The sequence below is a fragment of the Taeniopygia guttata genome, chromosome 3 (genome assembly GCF_048771995.1).
Source record: "Taeniopygia guttata chromosome 3, bTaeGut7.mat, whole genome shotgun sequence".
In the NCBI taxonomy this organism is placed as follows: Eukaryota; Metazoa; Chordata; class Aves; order Passeriformes; family Estrildidae; genus Taeniopygia; species Taeniopygia guttata.
The window spans coordinates 95,996,672-96,018,973 of record NC_133027.1 but is presented as its reverse complement, the minus strand read 5'-3'; the positions used below and the strand labels follow the sequence as shown (position 1 = coordinate 96,018,973).

The 22,302-nt window shown below is 44.4% G+C and overlaps 1 protein-coding gene across 1 annotated transcript in view; it reads left to right on the top strand.

Annotated features, from left to right (window-relative positions):
• Nucleotides 1-19,864, top strand: part of ACSS1 (acyl-CoA synthetase short chain family member 1) — a 31,112-nt gene extending 11,248 nt beyond the window's left edge. The window contains exons 3-14 of the mRNA XM_030268885.4: nt 505-704; nt 1,837-2,012; nt 3,940-4,092; nt 5,703-5,850; nt 6,137-6,274; nt 6,861-6,953; nt 10,632-10,744; nt 11,123-11,249; nt 13,032-13,159; nt 14,587-14,650; nt 15,227-15,345; nt 16,729-19,864. Of these exons, the coding sequence (XP_030124745.4) occupies nt 505-704; nt 1,837-2,012; nt 3,940-4,092; nt 5,703-5,850; nt 6,137-6,274; nt 6,861-6,953; nt 10,632-10,744; nt 11,123-11,249; nt 13,032-13,159; nt 14,587-14,650; nt 15,227-15,345; nt 16,729-16,902 (1,633 nt within the window). The 3' untranslated portion in view covers nt 16,903-19,864. The remainder of the gene's footprint in view (nt 1-504; nt 705-1,836; nt 2,013-3,939; nt 4,093-5,702; nt 5,851-6,136; nt 6,275-6,860; nt 6,954-10,631; nt 10,745-11,122; nt 11,250-13,031; nt 13,160-14,586; nt 14,651-15,226; nt 15,346-16,728) is intronic.
• Nucleotides 19,865-22,302: the final 2,438 nt, after the last annotated feature.

Here is a 22,302-nt window from a genome sequence, read left to right as displayed (position 1 = left end):
AATTTAAAGAGAAGCTCCTGGTAGTGGAGCACTTCCAGCTGTTGCCCGACTTACATACTGTGGCAGAGTCTTTGGACAACAGTTCCATTTCATCCTGTGTTTATCCCACTTGTGTTCCCAGTGGCTTCTGACTGAGCTTCATGGGTAAAAAAGGCATGAGGAGTGACTGAAATGAACCTTGATTTCTGGAGGCAGCATGACAGCACCTGGCTTGTTCTCTGCTGTGGCCACCTTACAGTCCGGCAGCTCTGGACAGTGCCTGCAGCTCTCTCCTGTCCTTCTGCAGCAAGTACCACTCTGCCCTTTCTTCTCCTGTCCACAATGGCAGGAGCAGCCTGGCTACCAGCATGCCCCAGGCCACCCTTCTTTAGGATGCCCTGTACTGCTGAGATGAGGTGCAGAGGTGATCATGAAGCCTCAATCTGCCCAAGTTCATTTTTCCTTTGCTCACCCCGTGTAAATCAGGTTGTGCAGTCACATCACAACATTCCTTCTCTGCCACAGGGAACTTCAGGATCTGACTTGCCGCCTTGCCAACACTCTGAAGAAATATGGGATCCAGAAAGGGGACAGGGTGGCCATCTATATGTCTGTGTCCCCCTTGTCAGTGGCAGCCATGCTGGCTTGTGCCAGGATCGGTGCTGTTCACACCGTGGTCTTCGCTGGATTCAGCGCCGAGTCCTTGGCTGGGAGAATCATGGACTGTGAGTAGATGCAGACTGGGGAACAAATGCCTCTGTTTCAGTGCTCCAAGGCATATCCCAGCCCTGTGTTGTCTTGGCAGAAAGAGTTTTCTTGGTTCATTCTCGCCTAGCAGGGCAGTTCTCTCTCCCTTGCAGCGTGCAGTGAGGAGCCTTTTCCTGAGTGACACGTGCAATGTCCTCTGGCTTCAGAATACTTAATAAATTGCTTAACATTCAGTGTGCACTGTGTTATTGCTTGACAGCAGTGAAACTGGAAGGAAAAGCAGAGCATAGGGATAGAGCCTGATTTGTTGTTTTGCAGTGTAATTGCAGTGTTTCTTTCATACTCTTGGACAGAACTAATTCTGCATTCTCAATTGGGATCCTGTGATTTATGTATCGTACTGGAAGTGCTGGCAGCCTGCCCCTGCTCTGTGAGCCCTTCTACCAGCAGATAGAGCTGTTCTCAGCCCCAAAGTACTTGTATATTGTGATTAGGTAAAAAGTGATGCTAAAAATAGCAACAGAAGAGGGAAATAGCCACTGGCTCATGTCCTAGCAGTCACATCAGTTTCTTTGTGGCTATTGTGAGGGACTAAGTTTTACAGAAATTGTCACGTTCTTTCCTTTTTAGTGTTTTTAGTGGAGTTGATCTGCAGAGAGCAAGTACATGTTTTAGTTATCCCTCACACAGGGAACTGGGAAGAAGCTGTTCTGTGTATCAGCTTTGCAAGACAGGGATGGATGATTTAAACTGCAGTGAGTGACACTTGGGCTGGATGTTGGGAAAGACTTCCTCACATTCGTGATAGGCTTTGGAGTGGACTGCTGGGGAGAGGGTAGAGTAGATGCCATTGGAGTGTTTTAGGAAGATGGAAGGGATAGCTGTCAGGAGTGGTTTAGCTGAAGCAGACCCTGCCTTGAGGTGGGAGAGATGAACTGGATAACCTATGGAGGTCCCAGCTGCCCTTAATCTCTCTGTGTCTCCAATTTTAAAGTGTTTTCATCAGTGACACTGACTGGTTTTGACTGACAGCAGTTCTGAGTATTTATCACACATGTCCTATGCATCGCCCCCAAAGTAATGAAAGTTGGGTGTGCATACTAGCCTGGAAGACAGGCTGGCATGTCTGCTAATTCTTTCTCTTTTTAGCTGGATGCAAAGCAGTTATCACATACAACCAGGGAGTCAGGGGAGGCCGAACCATAGAGCTGAAGGCAACAGTGGATGAAGCTGTGAAGAACTGTCCAAGCATCAAACATGTGTTTGTGGCTCAGAGGACAGATAACAAAGTCCAGATGGGTGACCTTGATATTCCCCTTGAAGAGGTATGTTGTTGTTGGATAACTCTTTTAGGTCTGAGTGTTGGCTAGGATAATCTTTCTCTCCGTAAGTGCTTTTGGGACCTGTGTTCTGCTCCTTACAGCATCTGGATCTTCATCTTCAAATGGACTGCCTGTATTTACAGTCTGCTAGGATTGTGAGTCGAAGCAGCTCAATCTATGTCTGGTTTATCTCAGCATGGGCAGGGGTTATGCTGTTCCATTTCCCAAGTCTTGCAAACACTGCTGAGATTTAAGGAGTGTTTCCTGAGACCCAGAGGCCGTGGAGACCATCGTGGCTGTTGTTATTTTACTGTGTTCAGACACTGTGTTATGAATTGTATGTGCACTCAGAGTGGACACTGCTGAAAGGCAGTGCAGAAATAATGAAGTCCCTAGAGAGGCTTCATCCAGCCATGATCAGTGTTGTGGTTGTCCCATAGTGGAAAATAGTGATGGTTTAGGAATATTTAAAGCCTGTGCTTCCTGGGGAAGAAAACAGCAGTTGTTTTTATGTGTTTAGCTGGCACACATGGGACTCCAGCCTAACGCAGAAGTAATTTTACCCGTTTGCTGGCATCAGTAAACAGGAACTACTCATGCTAATAATGCCTGGAAAAAGCTAATCTGCTGGCAAGATAATTGCTCAAGAGTCTCTGTGCTGGTCACGTGAGATAGGAAGAAGTACTAGTGTAAGTTAAACAGAGAAGACAAGGTTTACTCAGAAATTGTCTTGCTCCTTACTCCACAAAGGACGTTCTGATTATTTTCCTTGCAAATAGCCTGAGGTACTTTAGTGATCCAAGAGCTGAGCTCATCCCGTTGTCAGTTTTGGGATCTGAAACAAAACAAGAACTAAACAGTTACTGGTGTTAACTGTCCTTACTGATCTTTATAGCAGCTGTACTTTCCAGCTCTTGTGCAATGGCTTACTGTAAAATTTAAGGTCATGTTGTAATGGAGCATATGAGGATTCCATTTTTGTTTCAAAAACTGACAAGTCAACCTGAATTGGCAGTGCTGAAATGTCATGAGAAATACCTGAGATGAACAGCAGGGCTGTAACTCAGAGGCTAAGAATTACATTTTGTGAACTCTTCATGTTTTATTAAGCTTTGTTTGTCAGACACTTTTAAACAACTGCACCTACTGATGGTAATGTTCACTTATAAATACAGTGTGTTTACAGTGTATTCTCATAAAAAAGTAGTACCAAGAAATTCCTTCAAGGAGCCACCTAATAATTCTTGCAGGAATTATTCATCAGGACAGTACAGAGCTCGAGAGAGGCTCTGACCTAGCAGGGCATTGCATCCTTCCCTCCTGTGGTTCTGACTGTGGGGGTGAGGACAGGATCTCACCCAGATGGCCAACAGGGGAATATGAGGAGAATGACAGAGGCAGGACAGTAAAGCAGTCTTCTTCTGGGCAGAAAAATAAGAATTTGAGGATCAAATGGACAGGACAGTCATCCACTGCTGGGGCCAGGGAAGGGAGATGACCACGCAGTTCAACTGTAGCACTTCAGTTTTTAAAGGAAAAGGAAAGTACAAAGCAGTACCCAGTCAGCCTTGCTGCTGCTGCTGTCAAGTGTTTGCAGTCACATTTTGGATTTCTACCAGCAGCTTGCAAAGGCTTGATATCTAAGCAGCTATGACTTACCATTTTCCCCCAGAAATGTTATTTTATCTGGCCAGTTCTCCTTGACTTCTCTGCCCAGCACAGGTACTGGTGGAAATGTTAGATGCTATGCACCCACAGGAACCTTTTCACAAGGTGAGCCCGTATAAGCTATGATATATCCATAGACATTTGTGAGGGGCAACAGCAACGGGTGGCTCCTGTCTCTGGATACTGTTCCCTTGCTTACAGAGGGAATGATGGTTGGCTCCATATAACCTGTCTTCTGTTATTACCACATTTTCTTTCTTAGGAGATGACCAAGGCAGATTCCGTGTGCACTCCAGAGAGCATGGACAGTGAAGACATTCTCTTCATGCTGTACACCTCGGGCAGCACTGGGAAACCCAAAGGAATCGTTCACACCCAGGCTGGATACCTGCTCTATGCTGCTCTCACACACAAGGTAACTCAGCTGCTTCTTCTGAGAAAGGCTTACTTAGCTTTTAGCAGTGCTGACAAGAGAGACCTGGTTCAGGGAGGAATGCTGTGTTCTCTGCTTGCTGCCCAGTTGGCTTATTGGTTGTAAACAAGCTGGAAAACATCTGAACTGTGTAATTAATCTTCAGGATTTGTTCTGAGGAATATGATATTATGCAAACCTGAACACAGAATTATGAAACCAAGGAAATGGCATTGCTGCTCTCGCATTTAAAATGTGCCAATGTTGGCTGCCCAAAATTTGCAGCTGAGGAGATTCTGGAAAGTATCTTACTGGCATTGGTAATGTGGATATTATTGTCGTATTTTGCATTGGGATGCTGGACTTTTTTATTTCAGAGGGGATCTGGACTCTTAAAATAGCCCCTTCACATAGTACTGTTGTCTGAAGAACAAAAATTGTATTTCTCCTCTTGTGGTTGCACTTCTGTTCTGCTTTTCTGGGTGATCTAGGGAAAACATTTTAACCTCCTTTCTCATGAAAATGGAAAGAGTCAAGGCACTGCTTCTTGAAGCTTCTGGTCTGAGGTCTGCATATTAAAAGGTAACAGTGAAATGAGGAGAGGACTGTAGTGAAAGATTTCCATCTGGCTTTAGTGGTATCACCCTGTTTATAATCACACACAATTCATGTGAAGGTTTTCTTTCTTTTGGCTGACATGGTTGAATTTTTAGAAGATTTGAATATTCAAGCGTCAGATTTCTCTGCATGAAATGCATTTTTTACTTCAGCTTTTCTAAGTGCCAGCATAAACACCAAGACATCTCTTAGTCCAGAAGGTAGGTCTGCACCTTGCGGCATTTTCTCCACCTGCAGAGTGCATGAGAGGGAAAGGCACTTGGAAAAGTAAGGTGAGAATTGCCTTTTCTAGGTACAGGGGTCAGCTGACCTGTGTGATCTCTGTGGTCTTTGCGCACTCACATGTGACACTCTTGTCACACACTCATGGGGTTTTTTTTGTTCTGATCCATAAACCTGACTCCTTCTGAGTCAGGACCTCTTTGCCTATGGTAGAGGAGTGGGAAGCATTTGCCATATCCAAGAGAAGATAATGAGTTCTTCAAGATCTTTATCTTGAATTTGGTGAGCAAGGAGAGGGTAGCATCTGGAAGGCGATTCACTCATATAGAGAAGCTGAGCAGCTAAGAATATTTCTCAGTAAATGTCTTATGGGCACCTATGAGTTCCTCCAGATCTCATTGAAATCGGTTGATATTGGTGAAAGGTCTGAGACTCAGTGGTCTGCAGTTTCCCTGTGACTCAGAATCAGCTCTACTGTTAGGCCACCTGGAGGAGGCAACCTGAGGTATCCAAGGCTCTGAGCTTTGGTTGTAGCTTTGTTGCTCCAGCTGAGCAGCTGCTGGTACAACTGTGCTTCCTGTATGTTTGCAAATGTGCCAGGAACCTGGGAGCCATGGTCCTTCTGACTTGCTTCCTCACCTCAGGCTGGTCTTCATGTGGCCGTGGCTCCACTTCCCCTGTGCACTCTCCTGCTCCCACCTGGATGCCCAGTCCAGCTTTCCTTTGAGCACCTGCCAACAGGAAATCAGCTGGCCTTACGTTTATCTTTGCAGTATGTGTTTGACTACCAGCAAGGAGATGTTTTTGGCTGTGTGGCCGACATTGGCTGGATCACAGGACACAGCTATGTTGTGTATGGACCACTCTGCAATGGAGCCACCTCTGTCCTGTTTGAAAGCACTCCAGTGTACCCTGACCCAGGTGAGGAAGTGGTGGGAAGAGTTTGGCTAGATGTGGCAAAAGTGGTTTAGAGACCTGTCCAGTGTGACCTGCCTGCTCAGGAGAGGTAAGCTCCATTGCTTTGGATCATGTGTATACAGCACTCAGGAACATCTGTAAATCCAGGGTAGGAAAAAAAAGCTGTCATTGCTTTTGCTTTGAACTCACAGTAGTAACAGCTCCAGCTTTGATTGTTAACCTTTCAGCTGAGCATTTGCAGCAGTATGTCAGTGCTGGAAGGACAAAAAGCCAGCTTGTGACTTTGCAGGTCGTTACTGGGAAGTGGTGCAAAGGTTGAAAATTAATCAGTTCTACGGAGCACCTACAGCGATACGCCTGCTGCTGAATTATGGAGAAGAGTGGGTGAAGAAATATGACAGATCTTCCTTGAAGGTTTTGGGTTCAGGTAAGGGACATGAAACTTTCATCTGAAAAAGACAAAGGGTTCTGTCTGGTGAAATGAAGATGCCAGAGGAGCTCAGCTGATCACATGGGATGTGGTTAGAAAAAAGATGATAAAGCAGGCTCTGTATCTGGCTTTTCAAATATTTTCTCAGCAGAAGAAGTAACAAAATCACATTTTGAGTCCATTGAACTTTTGTATGATTGCCTGTTTCCTAGATTATTTTGCAGGATCACGTTCTTGGCTAAAAAGATTTACCTAATGCTAAAGGGCATCGCTTTGAATTTTACTGGCATAGGTGACCCAAGCGGCATTTTCCTGCATTATTTTCTGTTCTGGAGGTTCTTATTACATGATCTGCATAGATTAGTTACTTTCAGTAGTATTCATTGCTTGCCTTTTGGTTCTTCTGGAAAAAGTCAGTCCTCAGTTACATGAGTGCATCGCAGTCCTTTGTGCATCCCAGGAAAGGTGTGCTGAGCGTTCTGCTTGGAGATCATGTGTTCAGCTTGTTGTGCACCAAGAGGGAGAATGAGCTGCCTGCAGTTCTCCTGGGTCTCAGGTTGTTTTCTTTCTTGGTTTGGTCTAGTGGGAGAGCCCATCAACAAGGAAGCTTGGCAGTGGTTCTACGAGGTGGTGGGAGAAGGGCGCTGTACCCTCGTGGACACGTGGTGGCAGACAGGTAAGAGGCAGACTTGGGGGGCACAGGGGACCCTGAGCATTGACAGGTTGCTGGTGGGGAGAGAGGGACTAACACATTTCAATTTTATCCAACAAGTCTGTCAAAAAAACCCTTTTGGCATTTGAGTATGTTTTTGAAAGTCACTGGGAGTTTCTGCACATAACAGCAATGTTATGTGCAGAATGTCTTTTACAACATGTAAAAGCAATAGCAGTGTTGGGTGTTTTGTTTTCCTCTAAATGTTCTTTGATATTTTGAGTGCTGGAAAATGCCAATTGCTGCTAGAAATATGAGGCAGAGATTGAATTTCTGGGCAAAGCTGGCAATAGTCAGCACATAGCCACAATCTATACTTAGGTGTGCTTTGTTCTCCTTTCTGGGAATGTTCGGGGAAGCGTGGAAAACTAAGCTGTGTAGTCAAAGGGACCTGGTGCAACTGCTCTGGCAGATTGGAAGGGAGTGAGTGGAGACTTGCTGGCTGCCCATCAGGTGGCTGGAGGACAGTGGCCACCACCCAGCAGGGCTGCTGAAGAGCACTTTCTCCCATGATTGAACTGATATTCTGTAGTTGCGGTGACCCTGGAGCTCTGATGCCTCAGAAAGGATGCACTTGTGTATTGACAACATGCTTGGCCCATCTGTGTGCATCAGTTGAGGTTTTTTTGCTGTGTACAAGCTGCTGGACACAGTGACTGGCTGTCTCCAGTCCAGTTGGAGCAGAGCTGGCCTCTTCCTCCTGGCCTCCCTGGCCAGCAGCAGGGAGAGGCCACATGCTGTACCCAAAGTGGGGTTGTACTGCCTGGTGGGGCCCTCTGCTTGAAGAAGTCCTGCAGCTCCTTCCTGGCTCCTTCCTCAGCACTCAGTCCTCTCTTTTCTGGGCACCAGCACTCAGGAGTTGCTAGAGGTGTCTTGCAATATGTCCTTCTCAAGTTATGAGATCCAGTTTGCCATGGAGACAGGAGCACAGCTGCTGGCATTCTGCCTCTGCTGAAAAATAGTCTTAAACTACCATTGAGCAGCATATTCATTCCCTTTCCAGTCAAGCTGCTCCTGATTTCGTCCTTATTCCTGCTAGCAGGTTCTCTATCTCAGTGTGATAAATTTTCTTCTGGCACATAACCAAGTTCCATTTGCAGCCTCTTTTTTTTTAATTTTCGGATTTGAAATAAAACCACCTCAGAATTCAGAGCAGCAATGTTAACTGCTCTCTACTTCACCTACTGATTCCTTAAATCTTTTGGGTTCCTATATGCTGATCAGAAGGAAAGATGACTGGCTAGGTCTTTCCTCATCATATGCTTTCTTCCTTACTGCTCTGAAGAAAAACCATGGAGAAGCAGTTGATTACTGCACATTGATGTAATTGAGAGGAATTCAGTTTTGCCCTAACACTTTTTGGTTTGTTTAACTGGTGCATGCAGTGTTCACGCTGTTGTCTATTTCCTCCAAAGTACAGTATTAGATCTTGTATTAAACTATATCACTTCTGGGATTTTGTCAGGTGAGAGGTTAAAAAACACTCACTGGACAGTCTGTTAGTGCAGAGTACTTGGTCTTGCCTTGAACCAGGCATAGTTTTGTAGGTAAACAGTTACCAGCTCCTGGAAGCATAATTAACGATAAATATTCATGACATTGATTTTTATTAGAAAGTGTAATCAATCTTTTTCTATAGTTGATGCTTTAATAAAGAGGAAGCCAATTTAATCTTGGAAAGATTATATATGCCATTTAAACATAAAAGGAGCGTGGGAAGAAATCACAGGAGCAGTGTGATGGATTCTGGATGTGGTCCTGCAGTGTCACCTTTCCTATACTGTTTCAGAATAGCTGGTTAATTGTGCTGCTGTGTGCAGTGTCCTCCACGGGACACTGCTCCCTGAAGCAGCAACTTGTTGCCAGCTAATAAAGCCTGGCAGGCATCAGCAAATGGTGATTTAAGAATCGACTTTAAAGTCTTTGGATGAGGCAAATGAGTGAGAGAGCAATTATGAGAAGTAATTTTAATAGTGAGGTTGTGCAGATGAAAAATTCCTATGGATTTTGCTGTTAAAATACCAGATTATGATTGACAATAATAGAATCAAAGCTGTGTTTGTGTTTTAGGTATAGTTCTTCGTGATGCAGAAGAGGCACTAGGTATTTTCACTTTTGTCACTGATTTCACAAAAACAAGCAAACAAACAAATAAAAAAATAGCCATGAAAAGAATCTGGTTTTGAAAGACATCTCTGAATACGCTCCAGAAGCTTTTGTTGTTGGCATCGTCTCACATTGATTTAGACTGGGCTGGTGCTTCTGGAACAGATTCCCCCCAAGGCAGTCACTCCAATCTGTCTGTGGTGGCAGAGAGCACTTGCTCTATTTTGCTGCCAGATGGGATCTCTCCATGGCAGAGGGGTGCCTTGTTCAAAGCACCCATCCCCTGCTCAGACTCTGCTGTCCTTGCCCAAAGTCTGGGTGGGTTTGTACTGTGTTGACAGGGTGGGCACAGGTAATGTGGAAACACAGCTTTTCTTTGCCAGCTCTGCCTCTGAATAGAAAGGCTTCTTAAAGGGCAGGGAAGAGCCTAGAAGTTTTGCTTGATGTCATCTGTCAGTGGCTAAAATTGGTACTTCTAAACCAATTTATAATAGGTCTTCACCATGCACATAATTTTTAAGGCACCCTTGCTACTGTGCAGCTCCCTCAGGAGTGAGACTTTACTGCCTGGTGTGTGGCTGGATGCAGGATGTGGAGGATGTGGCAAACACCTTGTTGAAATACAGCTCTCAGTGCTGTGTGTAGGATGAGTCCTGGCTTTGCAAGAGCAACCTTCAGTTCAGTCAGGGTCCCTGTTCTGATGCACGTTTTTTCTGTGCAAAGAGAGGACAGCAGGTGTCTGGGGTGCTTCTTCCTGGACCAATTCAAGCTTTGCATTTCAAAATATACAGAAACATGAAGTGAATGCATGCCCATTGATGAAATGGGAAATACTTCTATGTGCAAGCCACATGTGAAACCATTTGCTACAGATCTAAAGCTTAAGGCCATCAGACACCCTTCTTTAGAGCTGGGTGCAAATTCAGGGTCAAAATCAGCCATTCCAACCCCTGGTTTTGATTTTCACAAGCTCAGCAGAGCTGATAGAGGAATGCACTCTCCGTGTGGCAGAACATACCTTTATTTATAGAGCTGTAATTTTAAAAGCCTTATTCTCCTTTGTTTTTGTTTCTCTCTTGTGTTTCTGAATTAGATTTAGAATAGAAAAGACCTCATTAAGTGATTTAATGTTCATCCCAGCAGGAATGAAGATGGATGATTAAAAGGTTCAATTTTGACTAGAAGATAAGCTCAGCCTGCCTGTAAGGGGTGGGTTAATCTCATACTCTATAATAACAGTAATTCTGACTCCTGAAGGGCTTTTCCTGCTAACCTTAGACAGCTGTAGAAACATTAGAGGGAAATAAATCCCCTGACATGCTTATGCTTTCCCTGTAAAATCACTTCCGGGTAGGAAGTGGGATGCTGAGTACTGCCTATGCCAGGCCTGTGCTGCTTTCAGATGTCTGTTCTTCTTCCCAGTGGCACTTTCTTGCAAGGTGGCTTCATTGTTTTCTTCTTCACCTAAGAGCTGGAATTTGCTTTCACCTAGAAGTGGATGGACTGCATATATTTTGTTTTTCAACTTTCTTCCAGAAACAGGTGGCATCTGCATTGCCCCACGGCCCTCAGAGGAGAAAGCTGAGATTGTTCCAGCTATGGCTATGAGACCTTTCTTTGGGATTGTGCCTGTGCTCATGGATGAGAACGTGAGTTGGAACTGTGCTGGGTGCCCAAATGAGAAGCTGGTGTGTGTTTCTGCTTTAATCATCGTTTGGATGGCAAAGGACCAGGATCCAGAAGGATGCTTGTTTCTCCTTAAAAATGGTAGAATAGATGAGCAATTTATATTTATATATAAATATATATAGAGAGAGAGCAAGCATGTCTCAGTTGTCTGTACAGCTTTGCCAACAGGGCATTGCAAGTCTCTAGAAGTGTTGTTTGCATTTATTTTCTCCACTTGTGACCCTCCACTGGCAGTCTGCAGTGAGCAACAGGGTAACTCTTGCTGATCAATGACATAGAAGCTCCTTATTATTCCTCTTTTGTTCACCTATTCATCCTTCCTGTACTTGAACCTGCAGGGAGAGGTTATAGAGGGCAATGACGTGTCTGGTGCACTCTGCATTGCCCAGCCATGGCCTGGCATGGCAAGAACAATCCATGGAGATCACCAGCGCTTTATTGATGCCTATTTCAAAGCCTACCCAGGTAAGGAAAGTGCCAAGGGAAGGCAGTTTCACTGCAGTATAAGCAAACTGAATATTTTCAGCAGTACTTTCTGCTATTTCTGTACCATGGTGGCCTGGGGTGTTTGTCACAGGTTGTGACCATGCCCTGATGGTTTTAGGTAGTGTTGATCTTTCTAGCTGTCAAAAGGGATGTATTTTCTAGAAAACCTTAATGCCCAAGCTTTAAAGTCCAAGTACCTTTTCTCTAGAGCTTTGTATCTCACTTGGAAAAAGGCATATTGGATGGGAAATACCTCCTGCATCACTGAATCTTAAGACTGTGTTACAGCCTTCCTTTTTAAAACATGGTCAAGTTGTCTGGTAAATAACTAGAAGTGGCAGGGAAACCTTTTTGGTAGGACATGTGACAAGACAACTGCCTTCACTCAGGAGAAGAAACTGGAAGGGATTTGAAAGCTACAGTGTAGGCAAGAATTAGACAGGCAATCATGAAAATTGTACAAAATGAGCCCTAGCCTTTTCTAGACAGCAGACCATGGGGGGAGGTGAACCAGATGATAACAAGGCAAAACAAACCTTCACTTTCAGAGTCAGTTCTGAAAGCACAGAACATAATATCAAATGTAAACAGAACACACGATTGGAGATACAAACACCATAACGTCACCCTAGGACAATAATAAGAATGGGAAACTGGTGCAAAAAAGTGAATGACCCCATAATCTCTTATTACTCACTACATTTGCATCTGATGTCTTGTTGATATTTAGTTGATAGTTGTTTAATTGATCTGGAAGGGCAGAAAACATGACTGAAAGTCTATGAATAGGGTAGTAATGGATCCTGGCAAGAACCACCTTGAGATTTCACAGCAGTAGCTGCCTGCTGCTTCTAAGATGTGCCACTGGAACAATTCAGATCCAGACATAGGCTTGGTGAAGAGCCAACACAATCTGTGTTACAGGATGTTCCTCAGTGACCCTGAAGTTTCCAGGAAACCCTGGGCCTTTTCCAGTTTCCATCAAATGTTTTAGACCCTCCATGCTTATCATGAGGTGGTTTGGAGTTTTTAGCTAATCCAGTTAGCAGTGTTTCTCCCACTTTTACATGCTAGAGGGTTACTGTTATCTGGGATCTGAATCTTCGTTAGCTGGGAGGAAAAATGTCTTTTCATCCATCCTAGTGTAAGTGATTAAAAAAAAACTGGCAGTGTTCCCATGTACAAAATGTAATAGAGCTGCTCCCTTTCAGCTGAACAGCTCTAGTTTTCCACTGTGTGCTACCAGCAGCAGTTCTGACCAGTAGCCTGTGGCATGATGGCAAATGGCATTTGAAGTGGTTTTGCCTTAGTACTGTGTGCACCAAGAGGTGTGAGCACACAGCTGCTGTGCAGATGTAGGCATGCAAAGCCTAGAGAGATCAGAAAGCCCCTCTTGGTTCTGTAAAGCCAGCTCAGCATGGCTGGGTTGTATTGCTGGGCTTGCTTTTACTATAGACTGACAGCCACTGGCTGCTGCTTTTTGCCTACAATCTTAGCAGAGACCTGAACTTCACTATCTTGCTGCTATTCAGGTGCTTATTAGGGGCCAGCACAGCCCAGGTAGAGCAAAGGAGAGCAGGGATGGCAGAGCGAGGTGGGAAATGGTGGGAGGCAGGTCACACAGCTGTGAGCTTGCGAAGGCCTGCGAGCTGCCCGAAGCACCCTGCCCGAACTCGCCATCCTACAGCACGGCCTGTCCTGCATCAGAGCCCAAGAGTGGCACCCTTGCTGCTGCTGATCAGCCCTGTGTCTTTGCTGCAGGTTACTACTTCACAGGGGACGGTGCTTACAGGAGCCAGAAAGGCTATTACCAGATAACAGGGCGCATGGACGATGTCATTAACATAAGTGGACACAGGCTGGGGACGGCAGAAATTGAAGATGCAATGGTAAGTTCCAAGCAGGTGGAGGTCCCTTGACAGGGCATATCTGTGGAGTAGGGTGGCCCTTTCAAAGCAGCTTTGTCTCTTGCCTTCGAACCCCTGCCCCTGCATAGACACAGCTTGATGCACAATGAATAGCAAATGTGCAAGAGGAAACAGCTCCCTTACTGAGGAGCAGCAAATGAGCAAGTGAGGGGAGCCACACTGTGGGCAGTCCCTGCAACTGAGCTGTCAGAGCCCTGTTTCCTCTCAGTGATGCAGTTGGCATTTTGGATGCTGGTGGACACTTCATAAGTGTCTCTCCTATTTCTTCCTTCTCCTCTGCTGACCTCTGATTCCTAAACCTGTGGTTCCTACTTATGAACTACCTGAATATGCCTGAGAATTCAGCAATGTTAAACATAAAGCAACACTGGTTTATGTCAGCTGCAAAGCTAGCCTGTCATTTTGAGAGATAAGTATATTATCTCTGGGAATTGAAAACAAAAAGTCCTCAGAGGGTTTATATTTAAAGCTTGACCTGTATATTTATTTCTATATTATGTGCCTTGCTTGCAAATGGCACATAAATGTAATATCTGATGAACCTGAGTTGTGTTCACATGGAACACAGGATCCTACTATATCCTCTGTGAGTAATTCTTTTGTCTGTGCAAGTTGCTGATCATAGCTATAGGATCCAGTTCCTCTCACAATTTATGTATGTGTATACATGTGTAAAAAAAAAATATTTATGTGTATAGATTGCTCTGTGATGTTTGCTTTCATATTTTAATCTAATTTAAGGTAACATGATCCATTCTTGGGTGTGGGATGCAGATATGTGTTTTTTTCTGGTCTGTTCACTTCTTACTGCAGAAGAATGTTAAATTAAACTCTAAAGTGCAACAGAAGTAATCACTGTTGTGTAGCATAGTAGCAAAAATGCATTTGGGTTAGGGAATGAAGAAATCTGATTCTTTCTGCCTTCTGGTGTTCTTTGGGCATGTATAAATGCAAGTTCAGTGTGGACTGTGATGTTGCTGACTTCACTTTTTACCTCTGCTGGCCACAGATCTCTGTTGCACTGAGCACTGCAAGACTGGTTTTGCTTGTGATTTGGCAGTGGCCAGTTGCCATGTGAGTCATGCACAAAGAAAGAGAAATCCAGCTTGGTGTGCAGTGGGCTTAGCAGTGGATGTAGGAGTAGTTATTTTTGTGTATAAAAGCCAGGCCAGTACAAAGTTACTCCCTGAGAGATGGCTGTGGCCATGGCCACCAGCTGACCCTGCAGCAGGAGGTTGGCATCCAGCTTTCCTGTTGTGCTTTCAGGAGGATCTGTCAAGGGGAGAGCAAAATATGGCAAGTTGTTTTGTTTGTAGAGCAACTGGCACAAAATCTGTAGGGCTTTAAGCAGTTTTGATTTGTGTATTTTTGCTTGACTTTTTGTGAAGGCTGATCACCCTGAGGTCCCTGAGACAGCTGTGGTTGGGTATCCACATAAGATCAAAGGAGAAGGTATGTGAAAAGCAGTGTCCTGACATGATATCTGCATTTATTTCCCTTAAATTCTAAGCCAGGCTGCATGTTAGGAGTTGTTGAGGGAATGGGAGGGCAGTTATCCTTAGGCTGACTGTCATTGCAGCCCCAAGAGACAAAGACAGCCATGAAAATAGCTACATGTTCCTCACCTGGGTGTTACTCCCTAAACTATTTTCATACATTGTTCATTTGTATGGTAGAGCTTCTTTTTATACGATTGTGCTTAGAAATGTCCTTTGAACAGAATGGGAATAGCTGATTTACACTGGCCAACCTTTGATCCCAGTAACACTTTGGTAATTTATGTTGACTTGTCATTGTCACTGGCATCAGTCACAGGTGCCAAGAAAAGGTTGGGCCATGATTTGAGGGCTGCAGTCTGACTTGCTTTTGTAAAAAAGATCAATGTTTTTCTTGTCACTCTCCAGATAGTGCATAGGAATGATTTGAAACCTTCCTTGGCATACAAATGAGCATCCTTGGTCTTTCCAGACCCAGTATCTTTCCAGTATCTAGTATGATGTTTGTGGCTTCTGCTCATTTGTCTTCCAGGTGCCTTTGCTTTCATAGTGCTAAAGGAGCAGACAGCTTGTGTAGACCATATCAAAGAAGAGCTCAAAACTATAGTGGCTTCCAAGATAGCAAAGTATGCTGTGCCTGACCACATCCTGGTAAGTAGGAGACTGAAACTGGTACCAGCAACAGGAAATTGTCACATTGAGCAACGCTCATGGTCCTGCCTGCAGTGCTGCTGTTGTCCTGCTCTGGCAGGATAAAGAGGCAGGAAAACAGAATTGACTGGAGGGACCCAGGGAGGGGGAGGGCAAGTGCAGTGGTCTGTCTGTATGTGAGAAAGGCACTGAGAGGCAGTGACATTGCCCAGTTAGCTTGCAGTGATAATTAGCATCAACCTCAGACATCAAAGCACACTGACTGTTTCTGTTGCACAACAGGCCTGGCCCTGGAGCACTGATGGGCTCCAAGCTCTGTCTCAAGCCTCCTCACCTTTCAGCAGCTCCCTTTATATGTTAGGGGAGAGTTCACAAAGCTGCTCCTTAGCTGTCCCCCAAGGTCTGTCTGCATCCATTTCTCTCTTCTTGGAGGCAGCGACTAGATACTTCTTGGAGGGGTTCTGCTTTAGCCACATGCATGTAAGGTGGACACCAAGGCACAGGCAACAGAATACAACAGGAGCAGCCAAGAGTGGCTCCTTCAACTTGGAACAGCCCAGGATATCCTCAGTGGATTGGAGAAGCTTCCAGAACTTGCAGGTGTGCCAGGGAATGCCACCATTTCCCTGTGTTTTGGGGTAGTCCTGCAGAGGAGTCCTCTAACTCTTTCCTTGCATGTCAGTTAATGTTATAGAATTTTGTAGCCTACTGGCCTGATTGTGTAGTAAAATGTGAGACCTGTTGGTGTCTCTGCTCAGTATCTGATAACTCTTCATTCGACTCACATTTATGCTAAAGCCTTTGAATTTGCTGCTGAGGCCATCCCAGGAGGCATAGCCAAGGCATTTAAGATTGTTCTGGTTATGAAGGCTGTAGGTGTGTAGGCTGACAGATACCAGACAGAGAGAAACATCAGCAGACTGGAGATATCCCTTGAGTAGGAGACCCTGCAGCTGATGTGCAGAATTGTTTTGCTTTGTATTATACTCTGTAAAGCAGTATATATGTATTTTTCTGTCTGTTCTGGTAATGCGTTGAGATTTGTGTCACCATTTGTGTCTGAGTTTTCACGTGTAATTAGATTTTAATAGTTAACAGAATATTTAGGACCTGATTCCTAAAAGAGCTGTACATCCTGCAGCACTCAGTCTGGACATGGCAATGGGGAGTAAAGTCCACTTAAAATAAGAATAAAATGTATGGCTAGTGACACTCCTTTCCTTGGATGTAATCTAGTGTGCTCCATGAACTATTTCCCAGGAACCTCAAAGGAGTTGTGGCCATGAAATAGTGGGCCAGGCTTAGGATAGTCCATCCAGATTTCCTTGTGGTTTCCAGCAGGACTCAAATTCTATTAAAGGTGCATCCTTCCCTTCTTTGCAGGTGGTAAAGCGCCTCCCTAAAACCCGATCGGGGAAGATCATGAGAAGGCTGCTGAGGAAAGTAGTCACTGAACAATCAAGCAACATGGGAGATGTCACCACACTTGATGATCCAAGTGTTGTCAAGGAGATACTGGATGCTTACCAGAAATACAAGGAGAAGAGTTCCTCATAGGAGGCGATTCTGGAATTTCTCTCCTTCGGAAATGTGGAAGGTCTCAAATAACCAGGCAAACAGCATAGTTCTCTCTTGGCGATTTTTTAAAAAACTGTTTCCTTCTAGGAGAACAAGATCTTCCACTTCACGACATTTTTTAAGATGGCACAGGGGTAGAAGCAGTCTGCAGTTTTCCACTGTCAGTAAACTGCTTTTCCTTGCACTCAGGGCTGTTGGAGAGCAGATGCTGGTGGATCTCATGAGCTATGCTGAAATTTAACATGAGCTAAAGCAAGAAGCAGATACTCTTTTGAATGTTTATCTTTTTAATGTTACTGTACAGGGAAACGTTTTTTACACAATACTTCTTGCTATTTTAAAGGAAGCCCTGGAAAACACTTCTTCAATTTTTTCCTTCAGCTCAGAGTCTAAGCAGCTGTATTTCACTGCAACTGTGGTGCCTTTTCAGCAGTTCCGAGTATTCTAGTAGATGTTTCATATGCATTATTAGGAACATGAGAAGGACGTGGCTAGTCTGATAATTCTTCCTTGACTTTACCCATTATTCTAATATCTCATTTAGCTTTCCTCATATGGATTTGTTCCTACCACCATGTCTCCTGGGACTTCCCAGAGAGGGTGAGCCTGTGACCCTTCATGTGCCACCTAGGTAACCCAGCACCAGCACCTGTGGCTGCAAAAAGGAGCCACAAAGCCCATGACTGGACTTCCTACATATCCTCAGTGCATTGCTGCCATGCTGATTTACCAAAGAGTTAAGTGCCATGTGGGTACCCACAAGCTGCACAGGACACTAGAAAAAGTGCCTCTTGTCTTTTCAAAAGTGATAGCAGCATTCCAGACCAGCAACCTCAGAATAGAACAGAGGGGAAGAACAGCCTTTGTCTTTCCTGTGCTTTCAAAATTGCAATTAATGTAGTCAGTGTTTTATTTCTGGATTCATTTTATCATGACCACATTCCAGTTGAAGCTCTCCTTACATTTGGGCTGTACAGAAGAATTTGCTAGTGGGACTACTTATTCCTGAATTTATTGGAGCAACACTGCTTTTTCCAGAAGGACAATTTGTGCACCTAACTGGAGGCAGGAAAGGCAGGAGGGAAATGGGTAGGTGATCTGTAGGACTGGGAAAGTTGTGGGGAGTTTTTTGGCAAGCAGAGATTCTGGTACCACAATGGGAAACAAGCTGCTCGAAGTATGATATGTTCTCAAAGACAGGTGTGTTGTCTTAAATCTCAGAGTTGCTGCATTTGTTTTTTTAAAAATTTACTTTAAATGTCTCTAAGGACTGAATAATACAGTAAAGAATACATGCTTTGTTAAATATCCCATCCTTCTGACTGAAATACATTTTATGTAAGGTAAGTAGACACCTTGTGGATTTTCTGGGAAGTCAAAGATCAGAAGGTTTGAAGGTTTGACAGAATGTTAGTATTTTAGGAGATAGAGACTACTTTATTGCCATTGCAATGATTAAAAAAAAAACCCAACCTGCTTCCTTAAGTAATTTTCAAGTGGGAAGCAGACAAGAGTTAATGTTTCTGACAGAAAAAGTACACTCACTTGTTTAAACAAGTTGTCTCCATGCAGTCTGAAATAACAGTGTGGAGGAAGAAAATTACTTTTGAGCAAGATTACACACTTTCCTTTTAATCAAGAAAGCATTTCTTATATTATGGACATAGAACTTCCTTTTCTTGTTGACCTGAAATTTCACTGTGTGTTGTCCCATTGGACACAGAGCCATGGTTTAATTCATATGAACTGTCTCACAAACACTGTCTGTGTGAGGAGCAATGTGCATTGGGACATTTGTCATCCAATTCTTCTCTCAGGGAAAATGAGAGATGGGTGCACTCCCTCACCTGCATCCCTGTTGTCTCAGCTTGCATGGGCTTAGGGAACATGGCTGCCAGGGAGGTTCCAGGCTAACTGGAACTTCCAGGAAGATGCAGAAGCACAATAAATTCACAGCTGTGGTGCAGACAGAAAGTTGTGGATATCCCATCCCTGAAAATGTGAAGGCCAGATTGGATGGGGCTATGAGCAGCCTGGGCTAGTGGAAGGTGTCCCTGCCCATGGCAAGGGGGTTTAACCAGATGATGCTTGAGGTCCTTTCCATACAAACCTCATTTCCACAGCTGAGCTGTGGTGCTTGGCATGCCCATCTGCTCAGAGGCCTACTTGGGGTGTTCCAAGAGAGCAGGTGGTACTGCTGTGCTGCCCACATGGTGTTCTGCAGTGGACACAGCTTGTGCTGGTCAGCCTCAGTCTCTGGGTAAAACTGCACTTCTGCAAGTGTCCCAGCATTGGCTCTTGGAGCTCACAGCCTGTGCCCAGCCCATACAGTGGCACCCTGAGTCTGATAAAAACAGAGCTAGGCAGGGCTTGGAAAGAGCACTTTTTATGAAAAGAAGGATACTGTGCTTTACTAAGTAGGCTACTCATAGAAAGCTTGAAATTGAAATCAAAATTTTACATTTTCCTTCCAGAGTTTAAAGTTTCCATCCAGAGAAGTCCCTATTTCTTCTTTCTACCCACTATGCCTGCTAGGTGCAGCAGTTGTCTCTTCACTGCAAGCTTGAGTTGAGCTTTGCATTTTCATCAGCAACAGCACCGGTGTGTGGTGACAGTGCTTTCTACTTCATATGCAGCAGGCTTGTGGCTCAGGGAGGGATTCAGCCCACAGAACTGGAATTGGTTTCCTCAGTGCCTGAAATGTCAGGAAGGAGGAAGTTTCTGAGGTACCCCAGAAACTTAGCAAGGCCCTTAAGACAAGCTGATCTTCACCAATCAGTGGTCAGATATCAGTGGGATTGTGGGACAAACTTGGGGGCAATTGCTACATTTAGAAAAGCAGAGTTGTTGAATTTTTCTAAATATTTGTGTGTTCATGAGTGATGTATGGGTTGTTTGTCAGATTGCCTTTGTAGCTTCATTAAAAGAGATCCAAAGTCAATTTTACCTGTTGCCATTTATTGCAAAGGGCCAGTATGCTTTTGTTTCCCCACTCAGTTTGCCAGTAAGACCTGCTCGTGGTGCTTCTCCCCCAAGGTGGAGACACAGACCATGATTTTTCCAGTTTTGTAAAGGGAAAGCTCCATCTGTCTAGAAGTATGTTTTGCACAGCCTAATGTTAAGCCTTTAATTGAATTTTGTTTACTTGTAATCATGCTTTAAACACTTTTCTTGTCCTTTACCAAAACCAGTGTCTTCATTGATCTCTATATTAATATTTTCAGAAGAAGTAGGTGTGATGGGTTGGCTTTCCACTGTAGGTGTCAGACCTTCTATCCTGTCAAGGAGCTGGGACTTTCTCAGTTCTCTGAACTTTCAAAGAAAGGCAAAGGAATTTGAGATCAAAATGAATTGTGATCCAAATTGCTGTTTTGCTTTGCTCCTTTCCTCTAAGCAGTAGCTCAGAGGAAATTAGTTAATACCAGAAAACTGCCACTGCAAAAAAGAGCAAAGTTGAAGAACATTTGGATGTCAGTAAGTTGCACATCTATAAATCCTGACATCCCAATGCTTTACACTTTTTCCTGTGCAATGCAAACAGAGAATAAGGAGTGGGAATATTTAATTACCATTAGTTGATTATGGATAGTTCAGCTCTTTGCTTTGTGCATACCTTGCACAAGTAGAAAAGGAGTGAAAGCAGGGTGTGTGTGGGCAACATAGAGATAGCATTGTGTAGAAAGTGTATAGCTGTTCTAGAGTCAAGCAGATGAGCAAGAATTTCTTTCCAGGTGCCTTGGATCATTTGAAAGTGACACAAAACACATCCTCTGCAGGATAGTCTCTACCATTAAGAAGCGAGAAAGACTGAGTTTCACCCTCTGCCTACCCTGTGGATAAAACAATAGATATAATGAGGGGATGAACACAGTTTGCCTTCTATCTCCAGCAGCTGCTTTTGGAAACGTTCCAGTGCCACTCCTAGCTTTTGCAACCCTCTGGCAAGTCACAGAAAGGTCTAGACAGAAAAGCAGGTGTCCATTTCCTCACTTAGTCTCTCAATGTTACAGCTGCTCTGATCTATTTACTGATAATTTACTGGTAAAAATGGAAACTGTTTTCTGGTCTAACACAATTATATTTAAGGGCTGTCTCTGTGACCAATTAAAGCCACAGAAATTGATTTCAGCAACAGGTTTCTGTTTTTAAATTACAGAGGAACAGATGATCCTTTTCCACCTTGAAAACAGACAGTTCTGGACAGGGAATTGTCTTCTGGCTGACTCTAGAGGTGAAGCATGTTTTTCATGGCAGTGACCCCCAGCTCTGTTTTGTCTGGGATAGAAGGATTTGGGGGCATAACCACCTTTTGCAGTGGAAATGATCATGGCTGTGCAAAAATTACCATCGTACAAACAATGGCAATAAAATCTGCTGTGGCAGATCATTTTTTATCTTGCTTCTCTTTCTCTATAGCTGTTGTGTATCTGCCTTGACTCCTGGTGTCTGAGCTGACAGCTTACTTTGGCTTTTGGGTATATTGGGGCTGGGGGAGTAGAACCCAATGCTTTTTAGTGTTCATCCTGCACCTGACATGCAGAAGACTCAAATATCTCTTTATACTGATTGAATTTTGGGGGTGTGATTTTATTTTTCTCTGCAGAAGACCAAGGTCGTCTGCATTCCCAAGAATGCAGCACAGTTACACGGGGTCATGGAATAGAGGTCCCAAGATTCTGGGGTGAGCTGGTTATTCAGGAAAGTGGAAGTCCTAAGGGATCAGTGCTGCCAACCTCATTTACAGCTGCTGGGCCTTTTGCCTGAACTCAGCCAGAGCACAGTGAAAAGGTTCCCCTGCCATGCATCTCTTTCCTGGCTAGAGACTCTCTCTGTGGAAAGCCCACACAATTTGTTACTACGCAAGATGCCAGATAGCCTTTCACATTTTTTGGCAGCAGGCAGCTGGGGGGCTCCCTTGTTCCAGACAGCCCTTGTCTATTGAGCTGCTATTGCTAAAAACAAAGTTTTTTAGAGTTAACAAATCCGTGGTTCCACTCTCAGGAGCAACACCCAGGATCCTTTCTGTAGCACCAAGGCAAAGAAGATAGAAAAATCTCAATACATTGTATTACCCAGAGGCCAAGAAAGGAGCAAAGAGAGTGTTCTGGGAGCCTGTGGGCTGACAGGGACAGGGGCATGGGTGTCACACTTGCATCTGGGTTAATTTGTACAAGTGGCTGAAGGGGATAATCTACCAAAGCCTGGCAACTCACAGCCCCTGACAGTGGTTCAAGGAAACAGCAATTAGCGATTGGGCACCCGAATTCCAGAGACCCGGGGCCTTTCTGCCTGCCCTTCTCCCCAGGGCGCCTTTCCCCGCCGCTTGCCCGCCTGCCTGCTCAGGGGAAATGCACCCTGTGCTGCCCTTCAGTGCCGCCC